Genomic DNA, 22,078 nt, shown 5'->3' with positions numbered 1-22,078 from the left:
GTCATGTTTTTTAGCATTGAGAATGCAAAATAGTGTATTGCCGTGTATTGTTTAGAAATTATAATACAAGTGCCATGTGTCGTGTTTCAGAAAAGACAAAAATCAATATTTGAAAACAATAATGAAGACAAAACCGACGCACATAATGGCCCAAATTCGCCCAAACAAAGCCAAATTCGATTCCAACTCCCCTAGAAAGTTAAAAAGTTGGTCAAATTCGACTAACATTCGCCGGGGGTCCTGCATTGCGACTTTGCAACGAATTACTCCAACAATAAATGATTTTGGGCTGAATTCACACCACATTAGAATTTCGATTGAATCAACTTGTGAATTCCATGGTTGACCAACGAATATGGTAACTTAGTAAAAGAACAGGAAGATGTTGATAAAATGATTGGAATAGAAAACCTAAGTACTCATACTTCTGAAAAGAAAAAAAATAAATATATCCACGTATAGAGTAACAAATTCCAAACATCCCTTCTTGCCTAACCCTCTATGGAAGACGAAGATAACATGAAAATTCCTACACGCAAAAGAGGTCCACTGGACAAAGTATTTAAGATGGAGGCAAGAGATATTGCTCAACAAAAAAATGTGCATTGCATCTATGCCAATGATCTTCCATTCAACTTGGTGGAATCACCATATTGAAGGGAAATGGTGTCGGTCATCCTAAGTGCACCTCATGGTTTCACAAGTCCTAGATATAAAAAAAGGTGCATGCCACTTTATTGCAAAGAGAGAAGAATTTCGTAGAGGCTTCACTACAACCAATTAGAGGTCCTTGGATTGAATCTAGTGTTTCTATTGTTTTTGCTCGATGGAAAGATTGCAAAAATTGTCCATTGATTAGTGTTATTGCAATGTCCCCCAAAGGGATAATGTTTTTGAGGGCATGTGATCGTAAAGGGGAAGTCAATGATGCAAAGTTCATTTCCAAGATCCTCATTGACTCCATAGAGATGGTGGTCATGAGATTGTGGTCCAAGTAATTACAGACAATGCAAAAAATTGTATAGCTGCAAAAGTTATGGTTGACACAAGATGTGAGCAAATTTTTTGGACACCATGTACCATTCACTCCCTCCACTTGGTGAAGCAAAAAATTAGCACCCAAATAGAGTGGGTGAAAGAGATATACCATCAGGGCAAGATCTAGATGTTTGTGACGAGCCACCATATGTCACAAGCTATTTTCTCAAAAGTTTCTCGAGATTAAAATTGTTGAAGGTGGGAGAAGCATTGGGTCAAATAGTAATTAGCAACTAATGAGGTGTATGGAAGCAATCAAATTTAGAGAACACCCAAAACATCAAATTCTTAATCTCAGATGTCAATTGATGGGCTTGTATGGAATGTGTATTGGAATCCACTAAACCTATCATGGTTATGCTCTAGTTTGTTGATACAAATGCACCATGTTTGGGGGATGTCTATGATAAGATGGACAAGATGTTGGAGATGATAAAAATGGAATACGACAAAAAGACAATGAAACCAGAGAAACCTTTTTCAAAAGGGTGCAAACAATTGTTCTTCGTCTTCCAAACAAGATGACCATGCCATTGCACCTCCTTGTTGTTGATGTGTAGCAAGATCAAATCCCTTCTAGGGCCGACCTACTACACTTAATGGCTAATTGGCCTGTCGTCCTTAGCCATGTTGCTAGTGAACTTTGTCATTTTAATCCTTGATTGGGTCTAGTCCTATTTGGGTGATTCATGTAACTTGCAATTATGTAATTGGGCAAAACCTATATGAATGTAACTTGTAATTTATAGGTCTAATCCTATTCTTAGCACCAAAAATACGAGGCTGATTGAAGGTCTATTAAGAGGCGTTCAATAAGATATTTTGGGAGCCACCATGGGAGTTGGATTCGTAGCAACCATGGTTTTGTATGAACAAAAACTCATTTACAAGTTAGTTATTCATTCATTTGAATCAATCTCCAAATGCCAAGTAGTTCCATATGTGCCCTTGGATGGATCGAGAAGCAACATGATGATGAGAGATTACATGCAAAGTAATGAACATGGGAATGATGCTTACAACCATGGGACTAAATTGGTGGTGCGTAACTTTCTTACAGAGAAAGAACCTTTTCACATTGTAATTGCAATTAGTTTATTCGAAGAGGAAGAAATGACATTCTAAGGAAAACTATTCAGTTACAAATATTAGAGACAAAGGGAGCTTGAGTGGAAGATGTAGAATGCCAAGTCCTTTGCAAAGGATCAACAACCTTGTGTAGCAAAGTGACTGCAAAGCTCATTGTTGGAAATACACTGGAGCCACTTTCTTGGCATTGTGACAATAAAAGCTAAAAGAATGTTTTCCTTGTTGAGAGGGAGTCTCAACATTCAAATGATATCTTATGTACTTTAATGAGTTCTTCTCTATGTGGGAGAAGTTCGAAGTGAAATCCCTTGTTAATGAGTTCTCTCGGAGAGAAGTTCAGAGTGCAATCCCTTGTTAATGAGTTCTCTACAGAGAAGTTTGAGGTGATATCCCTTGTTAATGAGGTCTCCGTGAGAGGAGTTCAAAGTGAATCCCTTGTTCATGAGATCTTCTTTGTGAGAGAAGTTCGAGGCTAAATCCCTTGTTAATGTGCTCTTCTCTGCGAGAGAAGTTTGAGGTGAAATCCCTTGTTAATGCATTCTTCTACGGGAGAAGGCTGAGGTGAAAGCCCTCGTTCCATCCTTTGCGAGTGAGTATGATGGATCCACCCTTTGCAAGTAGGCACGGTGGATATGCATTCTTCTCTAGGAGAAGTCTAAGGTGAAAGCCCTTGTTCCACCCTCCGCAAGTAGGTATGGTGGATCCACCCTTTGTAAGTAGGTATGGTGGAACCACCCTCTATGAGTAGGCATCGTGGAGATGCATTTTTCTTTGGGAGAAGTTCAAGGTAAAAGCCCTTGTTCCACCCTCTACGAGTAGGTATGGTGAATCCACCCTCTGCGAGTAGGCATGGTGGAGATGCATTCTTCTCTCAAAGAAGTTAGAGTGAAAGCACTTGTTCTAGTCTCTTCGAGTAGGGATGGTGGATACACCCTTGGCAAGTAGGCTTGGTGGAAATGCATTCTTCTCTGGGAGAAGTTTAAGGTAAAAACCTTGTTCCACCATCTGCGAGTAGGTATGGCAAACCCACCCTCTACAAGTAGGTATGGTGAATGTTGTGGAAGAAATTCCATAATGTAGCAATTGTATTTATTCACCCTCTCGGAGTAGCCATGGTGAACGTCATCACATTTTTGTGATGAGCACTTGTGTTTCCATTTATGGAAGTAGCCATGATGGATCTCCCTCTAAGAGTAGCCATGGTGATTATGTTCACTTGCTTTTTCATTAGAGTAGTCGTGATGGTTGTCACTATGCTACTTGGATATTGAAAGAATCCTCCCTAGCTAAGAGGCAGTGTTGATGTATAGCTAGATCAAATCCTTTCTAAGGCCAACCTAGTACACCTAATGGCTAATTGGCATGTCAGCCCTAGCCATGTTCCTAATGAACTTTGTCATTTCAATCCTTAATTGGGTCTGGCCCTATTTGGGTGATTCATGTAACTTGCAATTATGTTATTGGGCAAGACCTATATGAATGTAACTTGTAATTGATAGGTCTAATACACAAAAAGTACAAGGCCAACTAGAGGTCTATCAAGAGGCATTGATTCATATATATACAAGGTCATTATTGCATCAATAGAAAATGAATTATGTGATGTACAAAATATGTAGTGTGCTCAGGGGTACTATGATTGGGAAGGCAACAGATCTGATGGTTTGCATGTGGTTAACGAGCACTACCATAAAACTAACACTTGCATATGCTCTATCTCCAAGGAACTGTAGCAACACTATACTTTCTATCCCAAGGAGATCACTTACATATAAAGATTTTGAAGTTGGCAATGGGTACAAATGGGAGTTTAGTAGACTCTTCCAAGATACAAAAGTGGAGAAAAATGTTCGAAGAGAATTTGGCTTGTTTGTCTAAGGAAGTAATCATAGTCCTTGTGTTGTGAATGACCAATCTGAAATGGATGCTACTACATGTGGTACCTCCATGGTAAAGACTATATGTACCTCCAACCTCTTGTAATCAAGATCCTCTCACAAGTTTTCTTTTTTATCACTTGTATTGTAGAATTCAATACTTAACAGTTTTTAATTGATTTTGCAGTTTTTATTTTTTATTTTTTGTTGGTTTTTCTCTTGGTTTCTTCTACCAATGAACAGAATTAGAATACATACTCCTTTATCCACTTACTGAAGACTAGTTGGCTGCAAAAAGAGCTTTAGACTTGATGTATAATATATATTCATTCTAATTTTCCTCTTCTTTCACATAAGGATGGGGCAACAAAGCCTTAAGATGTAGCCCCTGAGTGTACCAACTTGGATGCAATCATTGAGGATCTTGCTAGATGCGCTATGCGTGATGATGATAACATGCCTACACATGGTGCATCTAGTACGAGTGGTAGTGCTTTACGTTCAAATGATTTTGAACTTATAGCAGCTGAAAACGTAGTTATGATGACTTTTATGATAATCCTTTCGATAATTGATGACTTATGAACTATATTTTGTAATTGTAATGATTTTCGTTTGAGTCATGAACATGGCACATATGATATATCGTATGGCTCATTTGATATTTTTGAACTATCAATTGGCATTTAATATTTATCTTTGGCATTTGGCATTAATCAATGATAAAGTTTCATACTATCAAATGATTTAGTTTTACTATTGTGTATATTTCTTTAGTATTTTTGTGTATACACACACACACATAGTCAAACCCCCAAAACAATCCACATATCCACATACCATATTCTCATACTTGTATCCGTACACTTATCTGTATCGGTAGCTTAGTTAATAATAATATTATTAAACATTAAAAAATAAATAATAGATAATATTCCATGTAACAAATAAACAAAATTCAAAAAGTCAAAGGTTAATAAGTAATAGATACATTAACATTTAAAAATGAAAAGCTAATAATAAATATTATGAAGTTTCTACCTTAACAATATTCCTCAGCTCTGTAGGTAGGGCACATTGTCTCTATCCTGCCCATTGTTGCCACTACTCAACTGTATCATTACCATTAACACTACCATTTTGCCCTAGAAAAGAGGATATAAGAAATTATGTGAACTTAGCAATTGTGTTGTTAATTCTATGAAAATCTCTTTCAATGATTGTAGCTCCTGCCATACTTGTTAAGGTTTGCAATTTGCTCATCTAAAGACATCCCCTTTACTTGCTTGGCTCCATGTCAGTAATAAAGATGAAATATTGTCTCACCACATTGGCCATTATTCTCATGAGAAGTTACGTTGAATCAGATGTCGAAGTTTTATGTTTCATGGTTTTTATTTTATTTTTTCCAAAAAAATTCACCTATACACAACAAAAATGACAACATTTCTGAATCTGGACATCTGACATGACAAATCGTTTGCCATAATTTTGTACATAGATGGACACAGTATCTAAGTTGTATCCAAGTCATTTTACACATTCATACCAAGTAAACTGCTACGTGTGCCAAGGGAGGGGGTGGTGTATCTAGTAACCCTAGACAAGACAAACATTCACTTGAGTCAAACTCAATCAACCTAGTCAGAATCAAAATCTTGTGTATCACAACTCTACACACTCTAGCTCTTCAATAACTCAAACAACAAAAGGGGCTTGCTACAAAGCTCACTTTTCACTTCAACAATATAACTCTTTCTGCTTTTCTGTTGCTTAGCCTCCATGTCACGTCACCTCAATAACTTCACTTGGGCAAATATTTGCAGAGTTTCAATAATGCCTGTAGTTTAAGGATTGCAGGTGTCCAGAGCAGATGTGTCAAGAAAGGATTTGTTTGAAAGCCGCTTTTCTTGTCTTCGATTCTTCGAAAGACCAACTAATCAATCAAGGGAAAGACAAAAGTAGTTTTAAATTAGTTTTCAGTTGAAGTTATATTTACTTGAAAGTGCATCTTCCCTGGTTAAATTTTTTTATTTTAAACTATCAAGCTTTCATGTAGAATGTGAAACTCAACAGAAAGAAAGATACAACCAAGATCAGACATTCAAATTAGAAGACAAATAATGTTCGTATCAAATTCATCCAAGACATGCAACTCAAATTGCTTATCACCACGTTTCATACACATACCTTAGAAGGGCTATGGTTAAATAACAACTCCCTCAATAATTCCTTGTCAAGCTCAATGGCCGTGGGAGGATTTTCACTTCCATTTGCATATATAAATATCTGTGCCTTCCGGAGAAGAGAATCTGGCTCCATAACCTGATAATTCAAATGATGGAAAGAAACAAATGAGTAAAATTCATATCTGACATCATGAACACAGCTCACTAAAGGATGCAGTCGGATACACAGCATTCCATTAACAACTCATTTCAAATGCTCAACTTTTGTTTTCCTCTCTGTTGATTAAAGGATAGAAAATAACCTCTTTGGCAAAGATATCAAATGTTCTCTGTTCACTGGTGATCATAGCTGCAGATATAAAGATAGCTTTAGCAACCTTTGATGGAAAACACTCCATTGCATACGATATGCACACACCTCCAAAGTCATGGCCAACCAGAATCACCTGCACAAGAATTTCAAGAACCTGAGAGCTATTTTTACCTCCAAATTTCTTTGTTCTTAAAGATATACAAACACTAAGAAGCTATCAATAAACAATGCACTTTATGATACATTAATCTTTTTGCCTAAGTACTTCATGTTAATAAGATATTTGCCACTTACCATGATTACATGCATTGCATTGAGATTTTATTTCACTTACAGAATATTCAATATCTGTTTTCCAAATTAGTAAATAAGAATGACTAGCCCAGTTCTACTCAAATTGCCAGAAAATCAAAGACTCAATGAAAGATCCAAAAAGCAGTGAACAATTATTTTGCCCAAAAATGCAGGGTTAAAATCTACACAAATTGTCAGATTTACATTCTTAGAATAGCAATATGAATTTGTGAAACAGCAGAAAGATTTGGATAGGCAAACTTACAAAAAATTAAGTTGGAACCTTAAAGCCTCAAACACTGGACTCTTGGGGCTTTGTATGTCCAAAAATCTATAAACAATACCAAGAAACAGAACAACATATAACTATCTACTTAATCTGCCAACCTATTGCTAAGTAAATCCTATCAGAAGAGTTCAAGCTTCTTTGTAAAATGATTAGAGATTTTCTATCTGAAATTTTATTGTGACAAACAACTAAATGATGGAGAACAACTAAGCTGTCTACTATGACAAACCTTATAGACTGGTATAAACCATTAAATCGGTAACTTAAGAGGATGGAAAAATTCAGCTTGACATTTTAACAAACTCCAGTTGGAGATAATCTGAAGCCCCAAAAACTCTGTTACTGAGAACCCAAGGTCCTATCAACAGATGTCATCAACGTCAATAAAAACATTTTAATGAGACAATAATACACAGTAACAGTGCCATCAAATGCGCCTGGCTTGCGGGAGGCATGGTACATCCCCAGGGGATTAGTCTCACCCCAGCTTGCCCCTTCCTGACCCAACATGGCAGTAAGTAAGACCAAGGTAAGGCGGGTTGGGCACTGGGCAGGGCTACAGGGATACCCCTGGTGAAACAAAAAAAGTGCCATCATTATGAATATGGAGACATTGCAATTTGAAACATATTGCTCCTCTGCACTTAATTGACTACCAGAATAGAAGATTAATGGACCTCAACAGTAATCTATTATTCAGTGAATTCCTAGTGACTTAGTCATGAATGATGGAATTATGTGGCATCATCTATTACTTCACAAGAGCGGTCTTTTTAATTAGTTCATCATACTTAACAGTATTAATGAATACAATCTTTTACCTACAGATACACTGATTTGCTGATGTTCATCAGCATCATTAAGTATTCACTGCCTTTGAAATAAGGCTTGCTTTTGGTAAAATAAAACTAGCACAAATTTTTTGGCATTTTATAAATGGTGACAATAGCCACATCACCATGCTAGCAATTCCCTCAGAGTTTCCAGTGTACGTGTCAGTTTCGTAAGTTTAAAGTACAAGTCATTTGTCATGCAGTTGAGCCATGCATGAAAACAGGTAGGTATTATCAACAGTTCCGAACTGTCATGGTCTTCCTTACAAACCTATGGTTCACAAATATACAGTTTGATTATGAATCTCTTTTCATCTTCAAATCCCACCAAACTGTTGTGTGTGATTCAAATTTCCTGTTCACTTTATTATTTGAATAAGACAGTCCTGCCTAGTAGGTTCTCTCAAGCTTCAAAGGCTATTTCATTTACTTTTTGTTCTCTCTTTTTAATTGCTTTCCTGCAGCAGGAGACACTAGTATCCTCCTGCATCAAAGATACATTTCCTGCACGTCTCTTGTCCCTTAGACATCCAGTCTGTTTCCAAATTTCCGCATATATAACTAGTGACCTCATTACTCTTTTTTTCTGTTTTAAATTTTTTCAGAACTTCTGGATATAATCCAAAGAGAGTTAATTTAGTTCTAGACATTAAATTAATTCAATAGAGGTATGCATCTATTTAGAGACACTAACATTTAGAATTTAAAAATAGAGATATAGGAAAAAGAGAGCTTCAGAATGGAGAAGGAATGTGCGAGGTTGTAATGGTTGGCTTTCCACAAGTTGCCATTACCATGCAGTGTAATATTTCTAAATGGTTAAATTGCCTATTGACATCCTGTATAATGTTTCTTCATCAAATCAATAAAACTTGTCTAACAAAAAAGAACCCAGGAGACCTAAACTTCATTCATGTGGTACCAAGGCCATTTTTGTGGAATTCTTGCAGTTGCATGGATGAAGACGAATTTGATTAAAAAAAATTAGAAGTTGCTGTTTCGTACTTGAGAACTGATTTTTTACCTCAGAATTGTTATGAGTCACCCTGTGGAAACAAGATTCTTTACCTCAGCAATCCAATAATATTTGAAAAGTATGCAGGCCATGGTATGAATTAAAATGCTGTTTGCAACAACACGGAGTCAAAGATGGGGTTTATGAGCTGGAAAGTGGAATGTAAGAATAAGGCACAATGTATAGGCCATAGGAGAGTACAGGCAGATGAAAGATTTGGGTCGGTAGAGAAACATATAGGTAGAAATTTTGAAACCAGATCATCAAAAATATTTCTCATGCAAACCTTAGATATTGCAAGAGACAGAAGTATTCACATCCTATTTTGATTAAGTTCAATCCATTTAATAACAGTTTTTGCATACAGATGTTTGAAAAGAACAGTCCATCCAGCATTTCATAGGGACACATCCCCGGTGTCCAAGTGACATCTTAGACTTCACAAAGACTTGAGACTTGGGGACTTTGAGGGGATGTCCCCTTTCTCAAATGCCTAGGCCCTAGAATGCCCACTCCATATGATGCATAAATATAAATAAGGCTCATATTTTAATGGAAAATCTATGTTACCCCAAGTTTACGAGACGGGGATGACTATTGTAAAGGTATAGAATATTTCAAACATTCATGTGACAGCATCGATAAGGCAATCATCATATACATCATAGAAATATACAAATTTACTATGTACTCCAAAATTAATATAGAGCCTAACATTAAGAAATATACAAAATTAAAACATTTGATATTATGCTACTTCAATAATAAATATTCAAATTGATATTCAAAAATCCAATGAGTCTATAAGGTTATAGACCATATCATTTATGTCTATGTTCCCAATTCTAATGCAAATCATTAAATCATCAACATTACAAAATCAAAATATAGTTCATGATTCAATATTCATCAACCCAAATCAAAATCCTATGGACCTGCAAAAAAATTCTCATCATCACCAACTCCTCCAACTGTTGTAAGTTCAAGATCATTTGAACTGAAAATGGTTCCACTTGTGCTAGATACACCATGTGTAATGATGTTATCATCATCATCATCATTTGTGATTGTAGTTAGATTTTGAATCACTGCATCCAAGTTTGCACACTCAAGGTTTGTAGTGTTCCTCCTTAGGTGAGAAAAGATGAAGTTGGCATGAAATTTGAATGTAAACCAAGTCTTCAGCTTTTTTAGAGCCCAACAAGTTATACGTCACTGAGTGGATAAAGAAGTATGTACTCCAATTCTGTTCAGCAATAGAAGAACTTGCAACTTGGATAATGTTCACATTTACAAAATTGAAGTAAAACATAAAAATGAAAAGCAATTTAAAGAATTGTAGAATACAAGTGGTATACAAAAAACAATTAGAACTTACTTGTGAGGATTTTGATTGCAAGAGGTTGTAGATGCTTAAATGGTTGACCATAGAGGTGCCACCATGTGATAGCTCACATGTCATATTGGTCCTTATTGCAATAGGACTAAGCTTTGCTCCCAAAGCAAAGCCAAATTCTGTCCTAATTTTTTTGTGAATGTCATCATCTAGGAAGATTCTTGCAAAAGCTTCGTAGCACCGACTAGCAACTTCTTCATCCACATATGGTGCTACTCTATCTACCATAGTAAATACTTCCTCGCTATAGTACCTTAGAGATAAGGCATATGCAAGGAGGTGCAATGGGTAATCATCTTTTCCTAATAATGAAGAATGATTGTTTCTAGTTAATCGCATAAGGCTTCAGATTGTATAGAGTCATTCTCATGTGTTTGTATAGAAAGCTTTACCTTCTTTACCATTGTATACATGCCATCATAGACATCCCCCAAACAAGGCTGATCTATATCAGCAAAGCCGAGCATAGTCATGATAGGGTGCATGAAATCTAATACAAATTGCACACAAGCCCACCAACTATCATCCAAGATCATGTACCTTGATCTTTTGTGCCCTCTTTGAATTCAAAGACTTCCATATACCCCGCTAGCTAAAAATAACCATTTGGCTTAGAACCCCATGCACCTTGACAAGTCGTCTCATAACAACTATATGAGATGCAAATTAGGCTTCGGCCACCTAAGTAAGTTAATCATAACAATATGTCACTACATATTAAGTAAACTTATATACAATTTGATAATCAAACATGAGATCAAATTTATTGAAATTAAATAAACTATATTAAATTTAGTAATAACAATTCACCTTCTACAACTCCAATTTGGAGAATGATTTGAATATCAATTGTGACATGTGATGGTCCATCACAAAGATTTGTACCTCCTCCCCCTCTTGGTAAATTTGCTTTAGCCAATCTGAGTGCCAATTTGTTGTATGACCAAATTTAGGAAGTGTATGGTGCAACGTGTCCAAAAAATATGGTCATATTGGCCCTCAACCAAAGCACCTAGCACCCCTACAATTTTTGGCATTGCTTGTAATCACCTAGACCACAATCTCACTACCCACCATCTCTATGGCTTCATTGAGAATTTTGGAAATGAATTGTGAATCTTTCACTTCCCCTTCACAATCAATTGCCTTCAAAAACATTGCCCCTTTGGGTGACACTGCAATCACATTATAAATGGTTGGTTTTTGGCATTGTCTATAATCACCTAGACCACAATCTCACTACCCACCATCTATATGGCCTCAATGAGAATTTTGGAAATAAATTGTGAATCTTTCACTTCCCCTTCAAAATCAACTGCCTTAAAAAACATTGCCTCCTTTGATGAAACTACAATAACATTAGCTAATGGTTGGTTTTTCGTATCTTTCCATCCATCCCAAACAATAGTAGCACCCAAAGCTTTCCATAAATTTCCATTTGTTTGAATAGCTATTTCTACATAAGTCTTCTCTTTTTGCAATAGAGCGGTACACACCTTTTCATATCTGGAACTTGTACAATCAGTCGGTGCTTTATGTATGGCTGTCACTATTTCCTTCAATATAGTGATCTCACCAAGTTGAAAGGAAGACCATTGGCATAGAGACAATGTGCAATGGCTTGATCAGAAAGCTCTCTTGCCTCCATTTTAAATGTGGTGTTTGATGGACCTCTTTTGAGGGAAGCAGTTTCTACTTCTTCCTCTTCCACTCCCAGTATAGGCACTTGCAAGAATAGGTGCTTGGAGGATACAATTGGTTTCATCGGTAATTGCATTGTTTTCTTTGAGGTTGGAGATTGATACAAAGAAATTGATTTTGTAACCAAATTATCAGCAGCTTCTTGTTCTTTTACACAAAGATATTTGTGTATTAGACAACCCCTTTCCCATTTGTGCCTTTGCACAATATAAATCCTTTACGAACACGGCCCATAATATAAAGTTTGGCCTAGGAATATGAGTTATTGAATGGTCTACCTTTGTTACTTTGATAATAATTACACTTCCAAAGATAAGAGCCACCTCTACAAATTGTGATACTCTTGTAATATGTCTCCATAAAGGAGATCCTACATCAATTTTGAAACTATCGGCTCCTTGCCCTCCCATTGAACTTAGACTATTGGCGGTGGCTATCATATACATCATAGAAATATACAAATTTATTATGTACTCCAAAATTAATATAGAGCCCAACGTTAAGAAATATACAAAATTAAAACATTTGATAGTACGTTATTTTAATAACACATTCAAATTGAAATTCAAAAATCCAATAAGTCTATAAGATTATAGACCATATGATATACGTCTATGTTCACAATTCCAATGCAAATCATATAATCATCACAATTACAACATCAAAATATAATTCAATATTCAATATTCATCAATCCAAATCCAAATCATATGAATTCGCAAAAAAAATCTCTTCATCACCAACTCCTCCAACTGCTACAAGTTCAAGATCATTTGAACCGAAAACGGTTCCACTTGTGCTAGATGCACCATGTGTCATGATGTTATTATCATCATTATCCATGATTGCAATAAGATTTTGAATCATTGCATCCAAGTTTGAATGCTCAAGTTCTACATCCCAAAGCTTGGCTGCCCCTTCCTTGTCGTGTTCTTTCTTAGGTGACAAAAGACGCAAGTTGGTATGAAATTTGAATGTAAACCAAGCCTTCAATTTTTTTAAAGCCCAATAGGTTACGCTTCATTGAGTGGATAAAGGAGAATGTACTTTGACTTCGTTCAGCAGCTAGAGAACTTGCAACCTAGATAATGTTTACAATTACAAAATTATAGTAAAACATAAAAAATGAAAAGCAATTTAAAGAATAGTAGAATACAAGCGGTGAACAAAAAACAATTACAACTTACTTGTGAGAGGATTTTGATTGCAAGAGAATGTAGATGCTTAAATGGTTGACCATAGAGGTACCACTGCGTGATAGCTCTCATGTCACTGCAATAGGACTAAGCTTTGCTCCCAAAGCAAATAAGCCAAATTCTGTCCTAACTTTTTTGAGTATGTCATTCTCTAGGAAGAGTCTTGCAAAAGCTTTGTAACACCCACTAGCAACTTCTTCATCCACATATGGTGCTACTCTATCTGTCATAGCAAGTACTTCTTCACTATAGTACCTTGGAGATAAGGCATATGCAAGGAGATGCAATAGGGTAGTCATCTTTTCCCAACGATGATGAATGATTGTTTCTAGTTGATAGCATAAGGCTTCACATTGTGTGGGATCATTCTAATGTGTTTGTATAGGAAGCTTTACCTCTTTTAACACTGTATCCATGTCATCATAGACATCCCCCAAACAAGGTTGATCTATATCAGCAAAGTGGAGCATAGTCATGACAGGGTCCATGAAATCTAATACAAATTGCATACGAGCCCACCAACTCTCATCCAAGATCATGTCTTGAACTTTTGTGCCCTCTATGAATTTGAAGCCTTCCATTTACCCCACTGGCTAGAAATAAACAATTGGCTTAATGCCCCTTGTACCTTGACAAGTCATCTTGTAACAATAGTATGAAATGCAAATTAGGTTTCAGCTACCTAAATAAGTTAATCATAACAATATGTCAATAAATATTTCGTAAATTTATATACAATTTGATAATTGAACATAACATTAAATTTATTCAAATTAAATAAACAATTAAAATTTAGTTGTTACAATTTACCTTCAACAACTTCAATTCGAAGAATGATTTAAATATTCATTATGACATGTGATGGTTCATTACATACATTTGTATTTCCTCCCCCTCTTGGTAAATTTGCTTCACCCAATCTATTTGAGTTCCAATTTGTTGCATGACCAAAGCACATGGTCATACTGGCCCTCAACCAAAGCACCTGCACCCCTACAATTTTTGACATTTTCTGTAATCACCTGGACCACATTCTCACCACAACCACGATCTTCATGACCTCAATGAGAATTTTGGAAATTAATAGTGAAAAATTCAATTCCCCTTCACAATCAACTACCTTCAAAAACATTGCTCCTTTGGGTGACACTACAATCACATTAATTAATGGTTGACTTTTCTTACCTTTCCTTCCATCCAAAACAATAGTAACACCCAAAGTTTTCATGAATTTCTATTTGGTTGAATACATTTTTCTACATAAGTCTTCTCTCTATGCAATAGAGTACTACGTCATTTCATACCCACAACATGTAATCATCCGGTGCTTTATCTATGGCTGCCACCATTTCCTTCCAATATGGTGATCTTACCAAGTTGAAAGGAAGACCATTGGCATAGAGGCAACGTGCAATGGCCTGATCAATAAGCTCTCTTGCCTCCATTTTAAATGCAGTGTCCAATGGACCTCTTTTGAGGGCCGCAATTACTACTTCTTCCTCTTCCATTCCCGGTATAGGTACTTGCAAGAATGGGTGCTTATACAATACAATTGATTCCATGTGTAATTGCACTATTTTTTTTGAGGATGGAGATTGATAAAAACTATTTTTTTATTTTATTACCAAATTATCAGCAGCCTCTTGTTCTTTTACAAATAAAGATGTGTGCATTAGACAACCCCTTTCACTTTTGTGCCTTTGCACATTGCAAATCCTTTACCAACACGACCCATAAAATGAAGTTTGAACAAAGAATATGAGCTATTGAATAGTCCGCCTTTGTTACTTTGACAATAATTACACTTCCAAAGATAAGGGCCACCTCATGCAACCTGTGATACTCTTGTAATATACTAATATGTCTCTATAAAGGAGATCCTACATCAATTTTGAAACTATCAGCTCCTTGACCTCCCACTAAACATTGACTACCACCGGCAGCCATTTCTTGCACAATACAATCCAATTTCTTGCTATAATAAATAATTAAATAAATTTGAATTAGGCAAAAACTATGAACATCAAGCATACAAGTGCGAAAAAATGATACAAAACTACTAAAATAGATAGCTAAACATGTTACTTTATTTCTTTAAAAAACTTGAAAATTTCTTCACAAACTTGAAAAAATTCATCAAAATCTCAAAAAAATGCATTAATGGACTCAACAATGGGATCAAATCTTAACATAGATGCTTAAAACTCCTTTGTGGAAGCTATCTCTTGCTCTACGAAGGATACTCTTTGAAAATAATCACCTTGCCTTCAAAATGCCAAAATGGAGACCAAATAAGAGGAGAGACTACCAGCAAACAAAATGACATGAACAATGGTTGAATGGCTTCTTTTAGGGCTGTTTTAAGGTATAGAGAATTAAAAAATCATATTTGCACATATATAATTCAATTTTAAGTGGCAAAAAGTTCTTTTGTGCGTTTTTTGCTTTTGATCCTGTGGAGGTGTCCGGAAGCACCCAAATGCTCTTTAGGTGCCATCTAGAAGCCTCTCCCAAGCATCAAAAGCATGCGGATGCCTCCTTCCGGATACCTAGAGACTGCATCTAGATGGCACCCACAGGGATTCCACCTCCAGATTGGCATCCACTTCCGCTTCTAGAGGTAGGAAACTTGCATCAGCTACCAAGCTCATTTTTTGTGCAATTAACAGATGGAGTTTATCTTTCATTTTTCCAGCTAGAACGGTCTTCAAGTGTTTGGATCTAGCCAACAGGAAATGTCATTTGCACACATCGAATCACTTCTATCATAAAATCTTAAGTAAACATAGTATCTCCGCATAGTTGCTAATTCATTGTACGGCATTTGCTGAAACTTGAAACTCATCTTGCACATCTCACAAGGAGGCATCAATCAATTCAAGCAATCTCAATAAACAAGGCATTTTTGTTCACTGTATAACTCACTGAAAAATGAATTAGAATTTTTTTCAAAAGTTTTTTATCATATAATTAAGAGAAGCACAACTTTTTCTCGTTCTGTTCAAAATGTTCATAATTACAATCTCAAAATCAAAAGGTCACTAGTTTTTCTTGGATTCTCTATGCCCATTTTAGTTCAATTTGAGGGTTCAGTAAAAATCTGAATGTGTATCAAAGTGCATACCAGTTGGTCTCAATCACACCTTACATAACAGACACGGATTAAAGACTGGCCCACTGTTAATTACGGAATGAATGGGTAAACATATGTAAATTATAATGGGAAAATAGTTGTGTTGAAAAACCTATTCACCTTCTCATCCTTGCCAATCTTTTCACAGAATTCTGTCAGAGGCTTCACATATTCAGAAAGGCTTGTAATTTTGTTTGGATCTGCTGAATCTATTCCAGAGCCAGTAAGATCAATTGCAGTAGCTTTGAAGCCTGTGTCTTCAAGCAAGGCCATAGTTTTGTACCAGCACCAAGCACCAAATCCGCCTCCATGTACAAGAACGAAATGTTTTGTCTCCAAATCGGCTGGCAACTTCACGTCCTGCCAACAAAAGGTAAATGTAAACATTAAAACCCATGGAGAAACTCGAACTCCAGGATGCAACTAAGAAGTGCTAATTTATTATTGCTTTTTAGGCCTTTTCTGTAAGGAGATAGAGATGAATCCACTTGGGCAAGTTTCATCCAGAATATAAAAAATACACTTAAATACAATATTTCCTTGCAAGGTGATTATGCCCAAGAATTTCAATCATTGCTTAGTAAGGTTTCTCGGCTCATTACTAGGATCTCCACAGTCAACGCTTGGTTTCAAAGAAATTATCCATAGGAGACGTATGCTTTAATAAAAAATATTGAGATGCATCCTCATTCGCACAGAAGCCAAAAGCCATCTTACCATGTCAGTTAGGATCATCATATTATTTTAGCTCAATTCAGAAACTATTCATCTAATCTAAGAGCCACATGTTTCCTTTTGTTTGGTAGTCCATTTTGATGGAAGTTTTTCTATCAAAATATTAAAATAAATATTGAAACTTATCACACAAAATAGAGCCTATTTAAACATATTTTATTTTATTTTAAATCTATTTTTAATTTCAGCAGAAATTCTCTTGATTGAAAAACATCACATGTTGATGCAGCAAATTGCAGACAAAAATAGAATTGCATTAAAAGCCTCAAATGGATTCAAATTAGATACATTGTAGCCCAAATTCACCTCAACCTGCTACAAGTAATTGTAACATCATCAATGTTGTATGTTCATACAGAAAGTCTTTGAAAACCAGACCTGGTATCACTAAAACAGTAAAACCTCCTAAACAAAAGCATTTCAAAGGATTTTATGCTACATAGTCCAATTTTACCTCTAAACTACTAAAAAGAAACAAATAAATAAGCTTCAAATACAACTGCCCTTCTAAAGGTATTCTCAATAACTAAATTTTGCCATGAAGAAACCTAAAAGTCATTTCCTTTAATTCCAGGCAGAGATGGAGAAACATAACCATGTTGCACCTCATAACAGCAGCTACTGCCCTCATTGAGCTAAAGCCTAAAACTAAGTGCAAAATGTTTTTTTAAAAAGTACATGACTGAGAATATTTACTTTGACTAGCTGATAAAAAATCCCTGATTATATTTTTTATGTTTACAGAAATTCTTTGAAATTTAGCCTTAATTAAGCACACACAAGCGCAGACAAAACAGATTCTCATTACTGAAAAAGATAAAGCAATTCCCACCCTCATACAACTCAAAGTAAACACAAAAAAGAAAGAAGACAATCACCATGAGTGATATTATTTACTGACAAAACAACGGAAAGATAATGAAGCAACAACTAACCTTGTTCAGCTGAACGGAAAGCAAATGAAATGAATTTACCACTACTGACATTATTCCCACTAATTAAACATGAAATCAAACAGCTACAGATCATAATGAAACTATTTTTACAGCAATAAAAAAATTCACGTTTGAGAGTGAATCAGCCTGTCTAAATCCTCCGAGTCAATGTTTGAGGAAGAGGCAAAGTTTCTGGTACCAACCATGGAAGTCGGCTTGCTTACCTTTCTCAATTCCCACAGTGGTAATATCAGCAGAATTCAATTGCACTAGCAAGGGCTTTCTTGCATTACCTCTTCATTTGAGTGACTGCCAATGTTGTGAACTAAACAATGATTGTTTCTTCTGCTCATTAGGTGGTGTATCTTTCTTCTGAGATTGCTGTGGGGTTCATTTTCCTTGTTTCGAGGTCTAATGAGTTCCAACCCTGGCGTTCTTTGTCCTTACTTTGTCCTGAAGCTTGGACAATTATCTCTCGCTTTTTTGCTTGGCCTTAGCCTCGGCCTCAATTTTGAGGGTGAGACTGTCAGTTTCTCCAGGAATGGAGAGTTAGATGAAATCCGTTTCTGATTGAATGTATGATTTCAAGGACAGACCATACTGCAAAATGAGATTCTACTTGGTTTCTTCAATCTCACAGTTTGGAAACTAGGGTATAGAAGAAACCAATGTATTCTTGTGTCAATTGATCCTGAATTTGCAACAATTGTTCAAGTTTGATACATTAATCCTCTCAGTCCCCATATGAGTAGTGTGCCTCTTTTAGGGCTTCTACAAAACTATTCCAAGCATCTAGCGATTTAAATGCAAGGTCCTCTCAGAATACTGAGTAGTTTAACCACCTTGCAACGAATCTATTACAAGGGCAAAGTTAAGTGACTAAGAGCACAGTGTGAACAAGCGAGATTAAGTTAATTATCTAAGATTCTACAGCATTTGTCTCTATGTTGCCTTCAAAAAAGGGATGTCTAGATTGACATGTACCTTGTATGATGTGGAACCACTAAAGGGCTTGATGGCAAAAGAGGTCTTTATAGCATTCTATATGCACTCATTAAAATGGGAACACGATGAATGATGCTTGCTCTATCACATCCCTAGTGCTGTTACAAACCATCTTATTGCAACTGTAGTAATATAATAAATCCACTATTACTCTCTAGAGCACATTTGTAGTTGCCATCACATAGGCATCCAAAGTTTGGGATTTATGGGAGCTTTGCATTACTAAGGAAAGTCTTCTCAAGTGTTAAAACAAATTTTATTCTCTTCCCTTTACTGTCGATAGAAAGAATCCTTGTCATCTGCATTGAATGTCATTAGGGCTCCCTAACTTAAGCAGGAGGATGTTATGTTCTTTATTGGGTAAGGGATTCCTGTTGAAACTGTAAAATAAAAGCAGGGTATGCCCTACAGTGTAATACAAACTTGCTTCTAAATAATTGGCCAGTGACTATAATTTGAAGCAGTCACACTTGCCCAAAATGTAATGCTTTTGTATAGCTTACATACTCAAATGATATCTGACTTTTGGCAACTTGCAAGAGCGGGGGATTTAAAGACCTTCTCAATATGTTATGTACAAGGCTGCATAAGAATTTATTGATCACCTCCTACTGAATTTCTTCCTCTATTAGGCTGCAAATATTTTCTAAGTTGGACAAGTGTTGGGTTGTATCAAGATCCTTGTCTCAGCATCCCTACAATTGACCCAAGGGCACTAAGCATTTGGGCCCTCTATGGCAAATTGGTTTGTGAACTTTAGGGTATTTGGCTTAAGCGCAATAATTTTTTTAGGGATGTAGAGACTTCTTAGTGAATATAGTCATGATCAAAGTTGTTATTATAGCATATGTTAAAACTTCTTTGGTCATCAACTGCACTAACCTTTCCCTCTTGGAATTCCAAATTGTTCAGAGATGATATTTGTCCCTCCTCCCAGCCTAGTTCATGGGATAATCAATATATTATATGACGGTTCCTCAAAGAAATTAAAAATGAATGAAACCTCTCAGAGTCTTAACAAGATTCTCAATCTCAATTTCAATGGACCTTTGAAAGAGAACCCTAACCTCGTAGGTGCTTGTTTGTATTTTGTTGGACTCCCACAAACATTTATGGAGAGCAGTTCTTTCTTCCTTGGATTTGAGACTAAAAACAAGGCAAAATAGTTGAAAATAGTGGAAAGTTTAAACCTGGCTATAACAGTTAGGTGTAAGAAATTGGTAGTGGAAGGTGACTCCTCTGTTGTGATAACAGATTTAAATAAAATGGTCTGTCCAAGATGGAAGTGTTGAAACCTCTTCGAAGAGGTTGTTGTCCTTTGCAAGAGCTCTGTGATATCTTCTTTACCCACTTCTTCAGGGTGTGTAACACAATGAAAGATCACCTCATCAATGTTGGAATCAAGCAGGCTCCCCTTCCTGGCTAGTGTTAACAACTGTGTTTATGACTGGTTGCCCCTAGACCCCCTCATAGACAGACCTTTCTGATCATTGCCAACTCAGGGTATACCAGGTTGGAGGCTTTATTGGTGCCTTTATAGCATTGGCAAGAGGTGGCAAGGCTGAGTAGTCTGCTGACAGATAATGGTCTAGCATGGTTGATCAGACCACAAATATAGTAGAGCAAATCTTCTTCTTCAATTGGTCATGAGCCTAGCCCACGTTTTGTAATCTCATTTTTTGGCTTGCTCCTTTTTAACAGATTGGTCTGCTTTGGGTTTGCACATCAAGTTTAAGTGCCAATGTTGGTCTAACACAATCCTTGTTATTTGTAGTTGGATATGTATATTTTCCATTTCATTTTCAAAGGTTCTTCCCCAATATTATTTCTCACTTTACTATCAAAAAGCGCTCAATAATATAGCAGGCAGCTTCTTCCCCTGAAGCCTAGATGAGCCAAGATAAAGATGATAAACAATATAAAGAATTGGAAACTGATTAGTTAAATGCAGCAGGAAATCAAATAAGGTACAAAAAAATGCAACATTCGTATGATTTTAATCACACATATAAAGCTCCTCAGACGTTAAATTCATGTCTTACAGACTTCTTTGAAAACTTACGGTGATAAAATACAAAAATAAATCAAAGTAAAACAGAACTGCACTGAGCAAATTCATCAAAAAAAAGACACGCATCCACCTCACATTAAAAGAAGGAATTATATAAAAATTAGGAGGACAACTCAAATTACCAATTAAGGGTAAACACAAACAAACATAGATAAAGATATTTCATGTGCTGAAAAGTCACCATAATAAAGCACTATTGCTCTAGTTAAGCTCAAATAAGCAACAGATAATTCAATTTGATTAAACAAAACAAGAACAAATAGGGTCTGTAATTATGTGAACTTTGTACAAAGATCATTTTTGTAAGCCAACTCTAATCAACCACAAGGATAGATTAAAAAGGCGCGGATAAGAAACAAATTGACAGACATCAAAATACCATGATAAAACTATTTGATACGGCCCTAACTGAACAGAAAGAGATTGTACAGTCCCCCATTTCTTCAAAATACACAGGAAAAAATAATCCCCCTATTCTAGCTCTACCTTAATTGATACAGACCTCACTGAAGAGAGAAATTAAAGAGCGCCCCACCTCTTCAAAAGATATATCAAAAAGAAATCCTCCTATTCTAGCTCTGCTTTAATTGAGACCAAACAGAAAATTTAAATTTACAACCGTCCATTTCCTTCTATAAAACAATAGATTAAGAAATAAAACCTAAATACAATTCAGAACTCCTCAAACCCAGCCTTGATTAAACACAGAACCCGAGTGTCGAGAAACTCGTCATCAAAAAATTCCATAAATGACAACGAATATTTTTAAGCTTCAATTAAGATTTCGGTAAAGGCTGTATATACCATTTATCGTTTGTTGATTAAAAAACATTTAGAAAGCCAGGTCTCGTTGAACATAAAAAAATGATAAATGAGATTTCGCATAAATCGTCATAGTGAACCAATTCCGATCCTATGGTAATAAATTCCGACTATAAGCATTAGCCTATAGGGTTTTCCCTGTTGGCT

The 22,078-nt window shown here is 36.0% G+C and overlaps 1 protein-coding gene across 2 annotated transcripts in view; it reads right to left on the bottom strand.

Annotated features, from left to right (window-relative positions):
- Positions 1-22,078, bottom strand: part of MES11 (methyl esterase 11) — a 64,528-nt gene that overhangs the window by 40,893 nt on the left and 1,557 nt on the right. For both annotated transcript variants that reach the window (XM_089807509.1, XM_089807510.1), the window contains exons 2-4: positions 16,484-16,723; positions 6,496-6,639; positions 6,195-6,329 (exon numbers count right to left, since the gene is read on the bottom strand). In XM_089807509.1, the coding sequence (XP_089663635.1) occupies positions 6,195-6,329; positions 6,496-6,639; positions 16,484-16,723 (519 nt within the window). The remainder of the gene's footprint in view (positions 1-6,194; positions 6,330-6,495; positions 6,640-16,483; positions 16,724-22,078) is intronic.

This window comes from Cupressus sempervirens, chromosome 10, assembly GCF_028749045.1.
Source record: "Cupressus sempervirens isolate cs-2001-9-10 chromosome 10, ASM2874904v1, whole genome shotgun sequence".
Lineage (NCBI taxonomy): Eukaryota > Viridiplantae > Streptophyta > Pinopsida > Cupressales > Cupressaceae > Cupressus > Cupressus sempervirens.
Note: the sequence above shows the minus strand (reverse complement) of the source record. Positions and strands in the feature narration are given on the sequence as shown.